This window comes from Theobroma umbraticum, unplaced genomic scaffold (assembly GCF_002168275.2).
Source record: "Theobroma umbraticum cultivar Fairchild unplaced genomic scaffold, ASM216827v3 scaffold_30.0, whole genome shotgun sequence".
Taxonomy (NCBI): Eukaryota; Viridiplantae; Streptophyta; class Magnoliopsida; order Malvales; family Malvaceae; genus Theobroma; species Theobroma umbraticum.
Genome location: NW_018397254.1, coordinates 7,112,827 through 7,128,552, shown reverse-complemented (window position 1 = coordinate 7,128,552; position 15,726 = coordinate 7,112,827). Strand labels below are relative to the sequence as shown.

Here is a 15,726-nt window from a genome sequence, read left to right as displayed (position 1 = left end):
TTTTTACATGAAAAACTACTTATAATTAAATAGTGACACCATGAGACATAACTGTTCAATTAATATATGTGACTTTCTAATAGTCACAACTTATCTTATTAAAAAATATAACTTTTCATTTTGAAAATACACCAACAATTTTAGATGAACAAAACTTACAACGATAATGACATATAAATGTAAACTAATTACCCAAATACGTCCCCGAATTATGTAAAAAAAGTTAATTAGGCATTTTATTAAGCTCTTGAATTTTTATTTTAAGTCAAATAAGTTTCTCTCTAATTATTAACTAACTTTTGTTAATCAATAGTACAATTGGCACATTTATACCTTGTCACTTGCACAGAGTATGTTGACATGACATTTTGATGACATCAATACTATATGGTGGATGACGTGATAACAAAACTTACCACTTAAGAATGGTGTGTTTATCTATTTTTCCCTTGCCAACCAAAAATAATTGGGTGAGAAATTTGAAAAAAAAAAACATAATGTTCAATAAGTCTCTAAATTATTTAAAAAATTTTAAGTCTTTATTATTTTATTACATTCAATTAAGTCTCTATATTTTTATTTTGGATTAAATAAATACTTATGATTGATGATTGACTAGTTGTTATTAATCAAAATATCACTTGTCATTTTAAAATCACATGGCACTAATATATTGTTGACGTGAATGGTAAAAAATATTACATAATCATGTTATCGTATTAAATTAATATTTCATGTCATGATCAATTATAATTTATTAATATGTCATATCATCATTAATTATTATATGTCAACATGCTATGCCAATATCATGCGACATAAAATGACAAATAATATTTTGACTAAATCAATCATTAATTATAAAGATTTATTTGACCTAAAATAAAATATAAGAGTTTATTTGTCTTGAAACAAAAGTACATATAAGGGTTTGGTTGAATGTAATAAAAATATAAAAGTTTATTTAATTTTTTTAAAATAATTTAAAGGTTTTTTAAATATTATGCCAAAAAATTAAAAAGAGGTCTTCATTATCATTTGATTTCATTCTTAACCTTGTTTTAGGGCTTCTATTAAAAATTTAGTAAGTTATCCAAAAAGACAAAAAATCAAATCCCTACCTTCATTATCCATTAATGCCGTTAAAAACAAAATTTCACTATAATTATCAAATAAAACCTAATTCAATTCTTGTATAATTTGGTTCCAAAATACACCTTTCGATAGCCCTAATACCAATTAATTAGTTTTAAATCTATAGTTCCACCATGAATACAAAAACAAACTTTGCAAAAAATTGGATTCCAATGAAATTGCCCAATATTTCTACAATTGAAATAAACTTAAAAAAAATCATTACTTAAACAAATAAAAACACAACAAAAAACCATCAAAGAAATCTAGAAAAATTTTCATCTAAAATAAAGTTGCCATGATTTTTCTTATTAGATAATTTACTAATTTTTCTACAAAAACCCTGAATCAAGATCAAGAACGGAATCAAATGATAATGAAGACTTAGGCTTTCTTTTTGTCTTTTTTTTTATAATATATAAAAAAGCCCCCTAAACTATTTTACAAAATTTAAATAAGTTTTTATACTTTTATTATATTCAATCAACCTCTTATACTTTTATTTTTAACCAATAAACCCTTATACTTTTATTTTTAATTAAATAAATTCATATAACTAATGATTGACTTGATCAAAATATTAGTGGTCATTTTATGCCGCGTCATGTTGACGTGGCATACCAATATATCATAATTGTTGTTTTATCTTTTTGGATTATTTGCTAAATTTTCAGCAAAAACTCTAAATCAAGGTTTAGAGCCAAATAGGACAATGATAAGACTTAGTTTTATGTGTTTTTTTAAATATATATATATAGTTTAGGGGTTTTTTTGCGTTTTTTGTCATCAATGTATAATATGTGTTGTATCTCTTAATTGTTAAGTACTGACAAGTATGTATGGAATATCAATTGTCTTTCCAAAAAGACACGGGTTTTTTCTATTTTAGACATGACGACAGAGAAAATTTTATATTTCATGCACGTGATAAAATTGTGATTTGAATCAGTTCTCAAGTTTCCATAAATACTAATATTGTTTTAGTAGAAAATAAAATGCTTGCGAGATTACCATGTATTCGTTATTGACTTAAAATTTGTTTGTTGGTATTATTAAATGTGCTCAAACTCGTAATCGAGTGAAATTTAAAATACAATGATTTGATAATTCCTTAAGAATCTTGCAAATAAACGTTTAAACATGCAACTTTGTAAATGTCATACTTATTATATACCAATCAAATCTCTAAACTTTTGCCTTAAGGTAACTTCCCAAACTCCATTTGAGCATATTCTCAAATCAACCATGTTAGCTATTGATTCCAATGGAATTACAGTAACTCAAATTGGAATTATGTGCTTCCTTTACCCTTTTTAACGTTTTCTTACTTTAGTACAATCAAAGTCAATGATTCACCATCACAAGTCTCGTCTGACATCTTAAAAAGTTCAATGTTAAACTTTTTCCCTTTGGCAGCTGAAAGAATAACAGAGAGGCAGGCTCAAATGTATATGTCACCATTAGGTAAACAAGTTAGGTTGAACTGGGATTTTTAAACGTTAAAAATTGTGGTTATTGAGGATATGATGGGATAAAAAACGCATACAAAGCTATTGATTATGGATTTGGGATTGCGAAATTATTACAATGAAAGGAAGTGATTCTGATGGTGCAAAGCATGTGCATGCATATTCATTGTCAAATGATGAATGGATTTAGTGAACGTTCATCCAATAATTGCCCTGATTTTCTTATATTTAAGGGAAAATTAAAAGCAACGATAGGGGAATCCAAAAAAAAATATGGGGAGAGTTGGCGTCTAAATTAGGGTTTGAACAGAGGCCTCCTGTCACGGCTGAATTCGATTAAGGAATCTAGACTGTGTCCCCATGTAGAGAACATTAAAAGTACTATATTGACCCTAAAAGTTTTCCAGAGAATGGCCAATGTATCCTCCGGCCTTGTACGTGTCGGCTTTGCGATGGATGTCTACAATAAGTTGAAGGCGGGATTACGGAACGACGAACCAGTGGATCCCAAGCGGTCGAGAAGGGACAAGCCTTGCGTAAACCGACACGCGCGGGGGAACGCGTGGGGCTAGAAAAGGGCGGACATCCCGAACCCAGTTTTGGAAGGTAGTGGGTCCCACACTGTTTTGAGCTCTTGATTTTCTCTCCCCGCCCTTTATATTATTTTATTACCTCAGCCAAGATTGGTGCATGGTAGGAGGACGGGGATGAGAGGGAGAAGGGGGAGAGGAAGAAGAAGTAAAAGGCCATTGAAAGAAAAATAAAAAAGTGAGAGAGATCCCTGGAGCCTTCTCTAGGGTTTAAGAGGGTTTTTCTTTTTATTAAATCGAGACTTTTGGATATTAAACAAAACCTTTAACCTGTTTGACCATTGATTTCCTCTACCTTTTCTCGTTGTAAGTCAGCTTACTTCACAGCTTCCCAACTCCATTACTTTTATTTAATTTTCTTCTTTGGGTTCTTTTATTCTATAGCTTAATATTTTATTATATACTTTCTGTCCTTTTACTCTTCTAAGTTCTACAGATCCCAACAGTTAGAGAGAGAGAGAGGAGAGAGAAACAGAGGATCTGATGCGACCTGTATCTATCCTCTCTGTGCCGAAACACTGACCTTTGCTTACTCTCAAAATTTAAAAAGGTATACTTTTTTTTAAAAAATTTCCGTACTGGTTTTGGGTTTTGTTTTTGTGTATTTATTTCTTACAGCCTGTTTCTTACTTGCATTGCGAGAGAAATAGAGAGAGAAAGAGAAAGAGGTCAACTGGGTCCTTTTATGCTTTGATTCTGGTTGAGTATATTACTATCATATATTTGAATAGTGTGAATGTGAAAGTGATGACCTTTTAACTTTTTGTGTTTTGGTTTTCTTTTCCATGCCATCTTTTTGAGCCCCTTTTGGTGTTTGTATGCAGTTCTAACTTTTTCTTGGGGTCCTTTTCATTTCTGTCAAATATACTGACAAACAATTGGTCAATTGGACTGATGGAAAATTAGGGTTTTCATATTTGTCAGTCTTTCTATGGCGTTTTCGGAGTTTTTCGCAGGCCTGGCTTAGGTAGAGAGATAAAAGAAGGTGTGAACTCTTTGATTTTAAGATAAAAAAGTGGTCTTTCTTGCCTCTTTCTCCACTACTTTTCTCTTCCTTAACTGACTTTGTAGAGAGAGAAAATTAAGAGTCGGCTTAGAGAGGGGGAGATGCGTTTTGAGTCATGCAATGCATGGGCGTTGACAAGGAGACAGCTTTTTTCATTCTGTCTTTGTTGCGAATAAAATTGTTAAAAAGGTTTTAGACTTTTGCTCATTCTGGGTATTGTTTGTGAGGTCAAACTTGACGACACGAAAGAGAAACGAAATTGAAGCATAACCTTGTGAAAGTGATAGTGACCGTTTCCAAGAAAAAAAAACCGAAATGAAATAATGATAGACGAAGTATAGAAAAATTTTAAGAGAAAAATAAAAATTTTTCCTTTTATTTTCTTATTTAAATGAGTTTTGGGGATTTGATCAAGACTAGTAGCAGCAGCGACAGTGGTGGTATGGGTGCAAGGATTGTTGTGGCTGATATTGTTCCACCCAGCAACATGCTAAGTGGTGCCATTGTTGAGCCACCTCTTCTCACCCAACATATTCCCAAATCTATGCAAAGCTCTCCTTCCCTCTCTCTCTCCTATGTATTGCCTCGTCTCCCTCTTAATCTCTCTCTCCTCTGCATTGTCCTTTAAGTAATTTATTACCTACTTTATTTTATATATATTTTTGTTTTGATCTTTGCTGTGTGTTTGTTATTATTTTTAAGATGGGTCATTTAATGGGGGACTTACTTTTGGTGCAGAAAAAAATGGATGCTCATGGTGAGATGGGGCTGATTGGGGAAAATTTCGATCCGAGTTTAGTTGGGAGGATGAAGGAAGATGGATACGAGAGTAGGTCTGGAAGTGATAATTTTGAAGGTGCATCCGGTGATGATCAGGATGCTGCTGATGATGGACGGCCTAAGAAGAAGAAGTACCATAGGCATACTCCACATCAAATACAAGAGCTTGAATCGTATGGTTGCTTATCTTACATTTTATTATATTAAATTTTGTATTTTGTAATTCGGTCATCAAGATTTTTACGGATTTGCTTGTTGAAGTTTATTTTCTTGCTTTATTGCGTTCTCTAGTTTCTTCAAGGAGTGTCCTCACCCTGATGAAAAACAAAGACTGGAACTCAGCAGGAGGCTAGCCTTAGAGAGCAAGCAAATAAAATTTTGGTTTCAAAACAGGAGAACCCAAATGAAGGTAAGTTGATAATCTATTTTGCTCTTTTTAAATCTTCATGGTTGAGGTATAAAATTGAGTTCGAGACTGGTAATAATATGAATTGTTGTTTGAACCAGACCCAATTGGAACGCCATGAAAATGTTATTCTTAGACAAGAAAGTGATAAACTTAGAGCCGAGAATGATTTGTTGAAGCAGGCCATGAGTAGCCCAATATGCAACAGTTGTGGTGGTCCAGCAGTGCCCGGTGAAATATCTTATGAACAGCATCAACTTAGGATTGAAAATGCTCGATTAAAAGACGAATTAAATAGGATTTGTGCTTTAACAAACAAGTTCTTGGGCAGGCCTCTCTCGTCCTCAGCCAGTCCTATTCCTTCCCAGGGCTTAAACTCCAATTTGGAGCTTGCAGTAGGAAGAAATGATTTTGGTGGCTTGAACAATGCAGGCACTACATTGCCATTGGGATTTGATTTTGCTGATGGGGCTATGATGCCTTTAATGAAAACTATGGCCAATGAAATGCCATATGACAGGTCAGCCTTTGTAGATATTGCTTTGGCAGCTATGGATGAATTAGTTAAGATGGTGCAGATGGATAGTCCCCTTTGGATCAAAGGCTTGGATGGTGGGATAGAAACCTTGAATCATGAGGAGTATAGAAGGACTTTCTCCTCTTGCATTGGCATGAAACCAAGTGGCTATGCAACTGAGGCTACAAGGGAAACTAGCCTGGTTTTTCTCCGCGGCTTGGCTCTTGTAGAGACGCTAATGGATGTGGTATGCCATTCATTCACTTCTTGCAGTGCTGTTGTTGTTGTGTTGAACTTTCCTTCTGCTGTTAGGATTTGGTTATCTGTTTTGCCCTTTTGTGCCCCCTTGTTAGACTCTATGAGGAAAAAGTTTTTGTTCTCCCTAGATAATCATCAGTAGTGTTTGTCTACCTATATGTTACCTTCACGATTTCATTTGATAAATATTGCTCTGGTTAAATCAATTTCACTTCTGGTAGAGGTGGTGCTTATGCTTGCTGTGAATGGTCCCATCACTGATTTTGCTGATTGAATCTTAAAGAAAAAAAATGTTTGAGAGTTGTTGTTTGACTGGTTCTTTTGCTGCTACTCTATGTATAGAACCGTTGGGCAGAAATGTTTCCCTGCATGATTTCAAGAGCAGCAACCATTGATGTGCTATCCAGTGGTACAGGTGTAACCAGAGACAATGCATTGCAAGTGGTATGTTTCTCTGCCATCTGTCTTTATTTCTTTTGCTTCTTAGCTAGGTCTTATGAAGATCATACCTTGCAGATGGATGCTGAATTTCAAGTGCTTTCACCTTTGGTTCCTGTTCGTCAAGTGAGATTCCTTCGGTTCTGCAAGCAGCATACGGAGCGTGTGTGGGCTGTGGTTGATGTCTCTATTGATGCTAGCCAAGATGCTGCAACTACACAGATGTTTCCAAACTGCAGGAGACTTCCTTCTGGTTGTGTTATCCAAGATATGGACAATAAGTACTCCAAGGTAATCACTAATGTAAATTCTTATCTTGTTCTCTAAATTTTTTATAAATGAATGTGTACTTGATATTTTGAAGTTCATTGAGCTCGCATTGCATGTCTATGATATTTTATAGGTATTTAATGAGGTTGTTGTTATAACAACTAGTTCTGAGTTTGGTTGTGACTGCATGAAGGTGAAATAATGTGCACTTGGACTTCCAGTCTCAATGCACCTTGACTTGTGCTTTACGAAATTTAATACTCCTTTTATTACTCACCAAATTTCCCTTTTCTTTGATGGGGCAGCTGATAGGATATTGTAAAATCTCACCTAAGAGTTGAAGCTTTTATTATTTTTTGCTCAAGAAGATGCTTTCTTTTTTAAATCATTTAATCGTCAGTTTCAAAGCTAAGGTTGCTTATGTCTGCACTTAAATAGTCTACTGCTACTTGCTGAGATGAGCAAATCAAGGGTACAGTCACAGTTCTATACTAGTATAATTCTGAGTGTACTTTAATCATAGCCTTTATCTGCAGGCAAATCCTTGGAATTCTCAATCATTGTTCTATAAATTATATTTTCTTGTTTCTATTCCTATCTCTCCTCTCTTAATGCCTTTTTAATTGCCCATGAGGTGATATGATCTGGATCCAGTCGTTATCTTGTAATCTTTAGAACCCCGTGTTATGTGCCGCTCTGTTTCTTTTTATAATGTTAGACTGTAATTTAGTTTAAAGTTTGACAGAAATTGTCTATTCAAGTTTCATGCTTCTGTTTTCTAATTGTGTTGACATTTTGTCCTATGTTACCTGGACTGTTCCTCGATATTTGACTTAATTTCTTTCCTTCTTCTATCTTGTCTCTGCCCTACTTCATGCAGCAGTGTTTTGAAGTTTCATGGATATTTTTCTTAACGAAATAACAAGAAAAATCTCATAAAAGAAAGACCCAAGAAAAATTCTTGTACTTTGACACATGATAGTTTGGTGAAATTTACCAACCTAGATTTGAGTCTAAAGGGAGTTATAAACACATACTTTCTTTCTATCTTCCTCCCTTTTACCGCCGACTAGATAATGCTTATTAGGAGAACTTTTCCTTTCAAACTAGTGGAGTAGACAGTAAAAGTTTTCTATGCTTCGTCGTAGTTAGTATCATGACAGATATCGATTTAAAAAAAAAAAAATCCTAAATGAAACATTTTTAAAATTTGAGATGAATGGAGCCAACAGAGCTTATGCTTTCTTTGTTTTTCCATAAATCTATGAGTGCCTTCTATATGAACTCATGATGATCAGTTTGATATTTGTTGCAAGCGGGCATGCTTACAAATCGTTAAATGCAGGTTACATGGGTTGAACACTCAGAATATGATGACGGTGCTGTCCATCATCTCTTGCGGCCATTACTCAGTTATGGTTTTGGCTTTGGTGCACATAGGTGGCTTGCCACTCTTCAAAGGCAATGTGACTGCTTGCTGTACTAATGTCCCCCAACATCCCGGGTGAAGAAAACACAGGTCTCTCTTTACTGCTATGTCATTCTTTCATCTTTGACAAATGTGGCAGAGTCCCTCTTCTAATACATGGAACTTTGGCACAGGAATAACTCCTGCTGGGAGGAAAAACATGTTAAAGCTGGCACAGCGCATGACCTATAACTTCTGTGCTGGAGTTTGTGCTTCAAGCGTGCATAAGTGGGACAAGCTCAGTGTTGGTAATGTGGGTGAAGATGTAAGGGTGATGACCCGGAAGAATATAGATGATCCTGGTGAGCCTGCTGGGGTTGTGTTGAGTGCTGCTACTTCTGTTTGGATGCCCATAACACAGCAAAGGCTGTTTGATTTCTTGCGAGATGAACGGATGCGGAGTCAGTGGGACATTTTGTCCAATGGTGGGCCAATGCAGGAGATGGTCAAAATTGCCAAGGGCCCCGGACATGGCAACTGTGTCTCTCTCCTTCGTGGCAGTGTAAGTGATCACTGTCTTATTTTAGTAGACTTCATCTGATTTTCTCATCCACTTTTCCTTCCTACTATTCTCCTTTTTTGAGATGTATAGTTCCTTTATATGCAACGTTGCAGGCCATTAACGCAAATGAGAACAACATGCTAATTTTACAAGAAACATGGAGTGATGCCTCTGGTGGAATAGTAGTCTATGCACCTGTTGACATATCATCAATTAGTGTGGTGATGAATGGTGGTGATTCGGCTTATGTGGCACTCTTACCATCAGGATTTGCAATTCTTCCTGGTATTTCACCTAGTTACCATGGTGGGCAAAGCAACTCTAATGGACCTTTGGTGAAACCTGACATTGATGGGAGTATAAGTGGTGGATGCTTGCTTACAGTTGGATTTCAGATTTTGGTGAATAACCTTCCTACGGCTAAGCTAACAGTGGAGTCAGTTGAAACTGTTAACAATCTCATCTCCTGCACAATTCAGAAAATCAAAGCTGCCCTCACAGTTACATAGCTGGAGCCGCTGAGCCTGAGAAAGGGGTTGCTTAAGAAATTTATATTTATATTTTTGTGCTTTTGTGAAAGGAAAAAGTAAAAAAGAAGAAGATAGATTTGTGGAAAGTATAGGAGATAATGAGATAATAGAATGGGAAAGGAAATGAAGCTTGAGATGGTAGTTTGGGTAAATTAGGTTTCAAGTCAAGAACGAACCGCTCGTGGAGAAATTTGTTCTACCGTGAATCTTAGCAGAATGGTACTTGCATCATACTGAACGGTGCACAGTGGGATTGTGGTTCGGGCATTGACTTGGTCGACCTGTGAGATTCTCAACTCTTTAAATTCTCAGTTGGTAAACTTTGTTTTGTTAATGTAGTCCAAGTTATAGAGAAACACAAAGATAGACATTGCAAGACTGGTCTTGATTTTTGTGTCTTCAATTTTATCAATATCTTGCCCCAGCTGTCTTTTACTTGTTTACAGGCGGGTTTGAATATTTTTATCATATGCTATGACCTTGGAATCTTAACACACAGGGTCCCGACCTCTGCTTTTGTTGGTTTTTTCTCTCTATGTTTTATGTGGTGTGTCATCCCTGATCACATGTTGCGTCTAATTCAGGGTTTCTGTCTAGGATGGTGTATTGGCGTGGGGACAGACAATGTAGCATATCTCCAAGTGTTTCTGTGGAACATATTTCTATGTTTTTGCAAAACCATCCTGGTACTTTTATCATTACCAAAACATCAACGTTTTGAATCTAATCAATAGCACGAGTATGAGTAGGTTCATTATCTATGTAGACTGGAGCTATTATTCACAGATAAAAATCATCATTTATGATTTATCCCATTGGAGTGCAAAAAACTCCATAAACAACAATTCCATTTGACTGTAATTAAGGAAATTGTTTTTAGATTATGAAAGCAGCATGTTTAATTAATTAGGAATATTCCCTCCAGGAGCAAAACTTATCACTGGTTCACATTTTTTAATGAGAAACTTCACTTTGGGCCATCACGGAAACAGATAGAACGTCTTCCTTTTACCAGGCTTTAGACCCAAAACAAACCCATATTAAAACTAGGCCCAGACCTAGGCCTTAAGTTTATCAGCAATCAGATTGTTTTAGCTTGGGTCCCTTGCCAGCCCACAATCAAGCAACCCTTTTTTGGACCTGCCCTACTCCGTATAATAATGCCTGTTGCCTGTTCGTCAAGGCGCCTTGGCCGTCTACAATCTACATGTCCGTCAAGCTCCCCGGGCCCAGCTTCAAACTCATCTTTTCCGTTACAACCCCATTGTATTTACAAGTTTCAAAATTCTGCCACTCCCAATCAAAACCCTAAACCCCCCATTAATCCATAAACGATGCTGATTTTCTTCACTTACACTTCCAATCTCCTCAAACCCAGAACCCCTACGCCTCTCAGACCGCTCCCTTCAATCCTCTTTTACAATTTCTCATCCCAAAAGCTCATGTCTCAATCCACCTCTATCCCTAAGAAACAGCAAAGAGTACGCGACCACGGTTACGACAACTACATGGAAGTCGAGAAAAAGACCCGAAAAGTCCTCAAATTTCAGTCTCTAATCCTTTCCCAACCGAACCAAACCTTGCCCATCTCTCGCTTCGACTCTCTCGCTCGTCGCCTTGGTCTCGGCTTCAAACAAAACGAAGCCGGCGCTTATCTCCTCAAATTTCCTCATGTTTTTGAAATCTATGAGCACCCAGTTCAGAGAATACTTTATTGCAGGCTAACCCGGAAGGCACTTCTCCAAATTGACCGAGAAAAAGAAGCACTCAATGCCCAGATACCTGATGCCGTGACCCGGTTAAGGAAGTTGCTTATGATGTCGAATACGGGTCGGTTAAGACTGGAACACGTTCGCATTGCGAGGAAAGAATTCGGGTTGCCTGATGATTTCGAGTACTCGGTAATTCTCAACCATCCACAATTTTTTCGATTGTTTGATGCTAAAGAGACTAGGAATAAGTACATTGAGATCGTTGAAAGAGATCCTAAGTTAGCTGTCTGTGCTATAGAGACAGTTAGGGAGAGAGAATATAGAGAAAAAGGATTTGACGCTGAGGATATTAGGTTCTCATTTATTGTGAATTTTCCGCCCGGTTTTAAGATAGGTAAGTATTACAGGATTGCAGTTTGGAAGTGGCAAAGGGTTCCATATTGGTCGCCCTACGAGGATGTGTCTGGTTATGATTTGAGGTCATTAGAAGCTCAGAAGAGGATGGAAAAGAGGGCAGTAGCAACTATTCATGAGTTGTTGTCATTGACTGTGGAGAAGAAGATTACATTGGAGAGGATTGCTCATTTTAGGATGGCAATGAATTTGCCTAAGAAGTTGAAGGATTTTTTGCTACAGCATCAGGGGATATTTTATGTTTCAACAAGGGGGAATTATGGGAAGCTTCATACAGTGTTTCTTAGGGAGGCTTATAGGAAAGGGGAGTTAATTGAGCCTAATGATTTGTATTTGGCGAGAAGGAAGTTGGGCGAGTTGGTTTTGATAAGCCCTAGGAAGGCAAAAGTGGATAACGAACTGGTTAGCTTTAAGAGAGATAGAGAAGGTGATGAAGTGGAGCGTGTTAGACGAGACTATGTGGAAAATGATTTTGAAGATTTTGGGGTTGAGGGTAAAGTTCGGCAAGATGGGGAGGGGAAGGATGGTTCAGATTCAGATTTAGTTTCTGATATTGAATGTCATTACACAGATGAGGATGAGGATTTTGATGAAACTATGGATCAAAAGAAGGATGCCCGTGTAACTGAATAATAACCAACTTTTGTTCTACTCATTTTTAATTTGATAATATTGAACTTATAACCAGCTGGACATTAAAATGGAGGACAACTTTGCATTTACTAAGCTTCAACAACCAGAAGACATTTTGTATTAAGGATTGCCATGTCTGCTCTGGAGAATTTTATCAGGTGGAAATAGCACCTCATGTCGGAACTTGATTATTGGAGAAGATCTATATGAGACAAGTATGTATTTATGGATAACTTGGGGGTTTGATGGATATGTAACGGAGTGGAAGCATATTTGATGTTGGTTAAATTTTTATGGACTACTAGAATTGAAGCCATCTGTACTGCCATGTCTTCTTGCCTGTGTTACTCGCCCAAGAAAGAATTGCCAAAAAATTTCAGCAGGTAAAAGGAAATAAGAAGCGCCCAGAAGTTTTGCTTCATGAAGTTGCTTGTGCAATCATGTAAGTCTAATAATTCTCATATTCACAAGTTAAATTACCTGCACATATGTTGATGCATGTGGTTATATAGGCAGTCTGTTGAGAGTAGATTATTTTTATAATTTGATTTGTCCAATTCCTCTCCCGTTTAATGTTCTGTTGTTACTCTCATGATGAGGTGAATTAACCTTCTATTTTTGGTTTATACAATTGCATACCTGTTATCTTTCAAACTTTTATCTTCCTTTGTGTGTGGTTATTTATTGCTGTTCATAAAAAACAATAGGTCATTGATCAGGAGTGCTTCTCAATAGGAGTTTGAGAGCTTCAGAGTCAGCAGTTGTTTTTAATTTTTCCCCTACCTCCGTCTGGATGTTCTATTCTCCCTTTCTAATATCTATATAGAGGTTTTTTTTTTCTTTTTGTTTTGAAGGAAGAGAAAAAAAAAAGGAAAAATACTGGGTGGGATGTAGAGCGTGGGTGGGTGTTTTGCTTTTCAGTGCAAAGCTTTATTGGTTCTTGTAGGGACTTTTAGGCAGGTCTTGGGCCAGAAATAGCTGTCCCTGTTCCAAGATAATGTATGTAGACTTTTTTTTTAAATTTTTTTTTTATTTTTTACAATTTCCAATCTAGCATTTATTTTGGAGGGACTAATCCTTAATAGCGAGCTATTTTCAAGGCATATATAGATGTGCAATAGGGTCTAATCAAATACTAGCACTTTGTTGCAAGTAGCTGTTATCATTTTAGGTTCTTTGATGAGTCTAGTGTGACAAGGTTTTAAGAAGATAAATATGCAAGATTATAATCAAAGTCATTGGCTTGAAGTTTTCTTATTATCATTTTTGGCATATATGTAATGAATTTTTGAGGAGTCTGCTTATCTGGTTAACCAGACTGGAGTCCTTTTAGTTAGGCATCATATAAATTTTTCTTACTCTGGTTAGAAGTTGTTTATCACCTAATCTGGCTGTCATGTTATAAACAGAAGGCAGACCTGATGGATTTTGTGGCTAAAATTTGTTTTAGTTGGCTCTAAAATGGCATACCCATAGCCATATGCAAATTGTCGCAAGAAAAATAGTCCAAAACCATATGCAAGTCATATAGTAATTAAATAATGTGATGAACATGCTGAAAAAATTGGGTTAGAAGTTAGGACCTTCACTGAATCCACTTGGTGTCGGTGTTAATGGCATGGCAGTGACAGTGGTGTTAACCATCCAATTAGGTTAAAAGAAAAGGACTGTGGCAGCTACTTGGGTTCTGTTTTTGCAGATATTTTTGTTTTAGGTTTTGTAATATGTTAGGGTTAGACAATACTAGAAACTGATTAAAATTCGACAGTTGGAGGTGGTCTGGTAGACAAACTAAATATTCTTCACTGTCAATATATTTCAAATTCATTTGTTGGTTAATGTGGCAAATGCTTGGAGTTAATTTCCTTCTCACCCTGGTTTGATTTCCTATATTAATAATATATATATATATAATTAAATAAACAGGTTTGCTATTACTCGGATATTAAACATAATCAAGTTTAGGTATTTGGTATCTAAAGGGTGATACTTGAACCTGTCCCAAATCTGAATCCTTTGTAATCCGGTAGGGTACCCTTAGGTACCTGAAAATGGCATCCTTGCGATGAAGGAAAAGACTTTTTGTTTTACATCCCACCTTTGTTCCAGCCAAATAATATGAAAAGGAGAAAAATCTTGTTTTCCACTCCAGAAAATTCTTTCCATGTTGAGACATGGAGTTGATATTTGTTGGGCAATAAGTTATAGTTTAATATAAAGTGGCTTGTTGTACTAAAATTGCTTTTGGGCAATAAGTTAGGCCATAGGTGTGGAGCAGAAGCTGAGACTTGTCTATAAAAGCCATAGGGCCAGGTTGGTTGGTTTGGTTTGAAAATCAAAGCCAAAAAAGATCTACAATTGAAAATTATAGTGCGTCACGTATGAGTAAAGTATTGCTTTGTACCTACCCAAGTGTATCTGGAGGAGTATTCATATTTCCACTTGTAACCACTGAAAACAACGGATACCAATTGATGAATATAGAATTCCTCATTGCATGTCTGATATATTCTGTTTCTATTTATGATGAAGCAATTTGCAATTCTTAACTTGATAATTATTCGTTTTCTTGGTAAACGGTTGAATCCCAGATTCTCTCTGCCAGCATCCTGGAAGAAGGTTGCCATATGAGTCGTGAACATAATACAAGTAGAAGGCGTCATCAGCTGTATGTTTTTTCATTGCCCAACAAATGATTCTTGGCAGGTTGTGAGTGTAAACAATTGGACGCCGAAAGCTTGTTGCTTTGCAATTGTGTTACGCAAGGCATAAATGTTCTAGTTAAAACCGTTTATGGTCAGTCTGTGGTTTGATTATCGAACCTTGTCTTTGTATATTTGTTGATTCTTTTGTAAAGTTTTGTTAATAATTCAATGACAGTGAAATATTATAAAAGAAATTGTAATAAAACTTTATACTAATCTTAGATATTTTAACAAGTCCAATCATTTTGGTTATCAAACAGAAAATGTGGACTAACAGCTAACTTGGCATCGTCATTTGCCCAAGCTAAAAGACATTATAGCTTAAGCAAGATTATACTTGGTATTATCCTGAACCTTCATTCTTAAACAACATAAACTAAATATGTGCTTATCATTCTTAGCTCTTTGATAATTTAACATTCAATTTCATCTAAATCATAGTGCATGTCCCATAATTAAGAATTAAAGTTAACAAGTTTAATCCCCTCTGAAAACTAAATTTAAGTTTTCATTTGAATCTGCCTATTTAATATATCCAACAGCGATTGTAGGGACATTGATTGAATAAATGTGTGATGCCTTGACCCTTTATCTCATTATTACCGATCTTCATGAATTAGGACCCAACAACCCACTTCCATCTTTGCAAACATGTCTACTCATTTAATTAGAATTGTCCTGGAAATTCTTTTTAATTAGAAAAAAAAAAGGAGAAATTTTTATTTTTTTGGGTTGGGTCGTAATTTTGTTCTTTTTTGGGTGGACTTGTGTGTGTGTTTGTTCTTTTTTCTCTCAACTGCCGAATTGGCCATTTTCCCAACTATCGACGGCCCACATTCCCCACCAAACTGAGCTAATCCTGAGGGTAAATTTGATGATACTAATATCCTGTCT

At 35.9% G+C, this 15,726-nt stretch overlaps 2 protein-coding genes across 2 annotated transcripts; both read left to right on the top strand.

Annotated features, from left to right (window-relative positions):
* The first annotated feature begins 4,590 nt into the window (after nt 1-4,590).
* Nucleotides 4,591-9,805, top strand: LOC110409708 (homeobox-leucine zipper protein ANTHOCYANINLESS 2-like). The gene is given in 10 exon segments (XM_021419148.2): nt 4,591-4,776; nt 4,938-5,152; nt 5,271-5,388; nt 5,487-6,149; nt 6,503-6,604; nt 6,677-6,889; nt 8,214-8,340; nt 8,343-8,387; nt 8,471-8,838; nt 8,952-9,805. Coding segments are annotated over 10 exon segments (2,433 nt in total). The 3' UTR covers nt 9,348-9,805.
* Nucleotides 9,806-10,571: 766 nt separating this feature from the next.
* On the top strand, nt 10,572-15,057 carry RPD1 (Ubiquitin carboxyl-terminal hydrolase family protein). The gene is made up of 2 exons (XM_021441080.1): nt 10,572-12,569; nt 14,719-15,057. Exon 1 carries the CDS (start codon nt 10,703-10,705, stop codon nt 12,125-12,127), a length of 1,425 nt encoding a protein of 474 aa, XP_021296755.1. The 5' UTR covers nt 10,572-10,702; the 3' UTR covers nt 12,128-12,569; nt 14,719-15,057.
* Nucleotides 15,058-15,726: the final 669 nt, after the last annotated feature.

What these genes read in the sequence shown, in the direction of transcription:
- RPD1 (XM_021441080.1), top strand. Translation starts at nt 10,703, where the DNA reads ATGCTGATTTTCTTCACTTACACTTCCAATCTCCTCAAACCCAGAACC.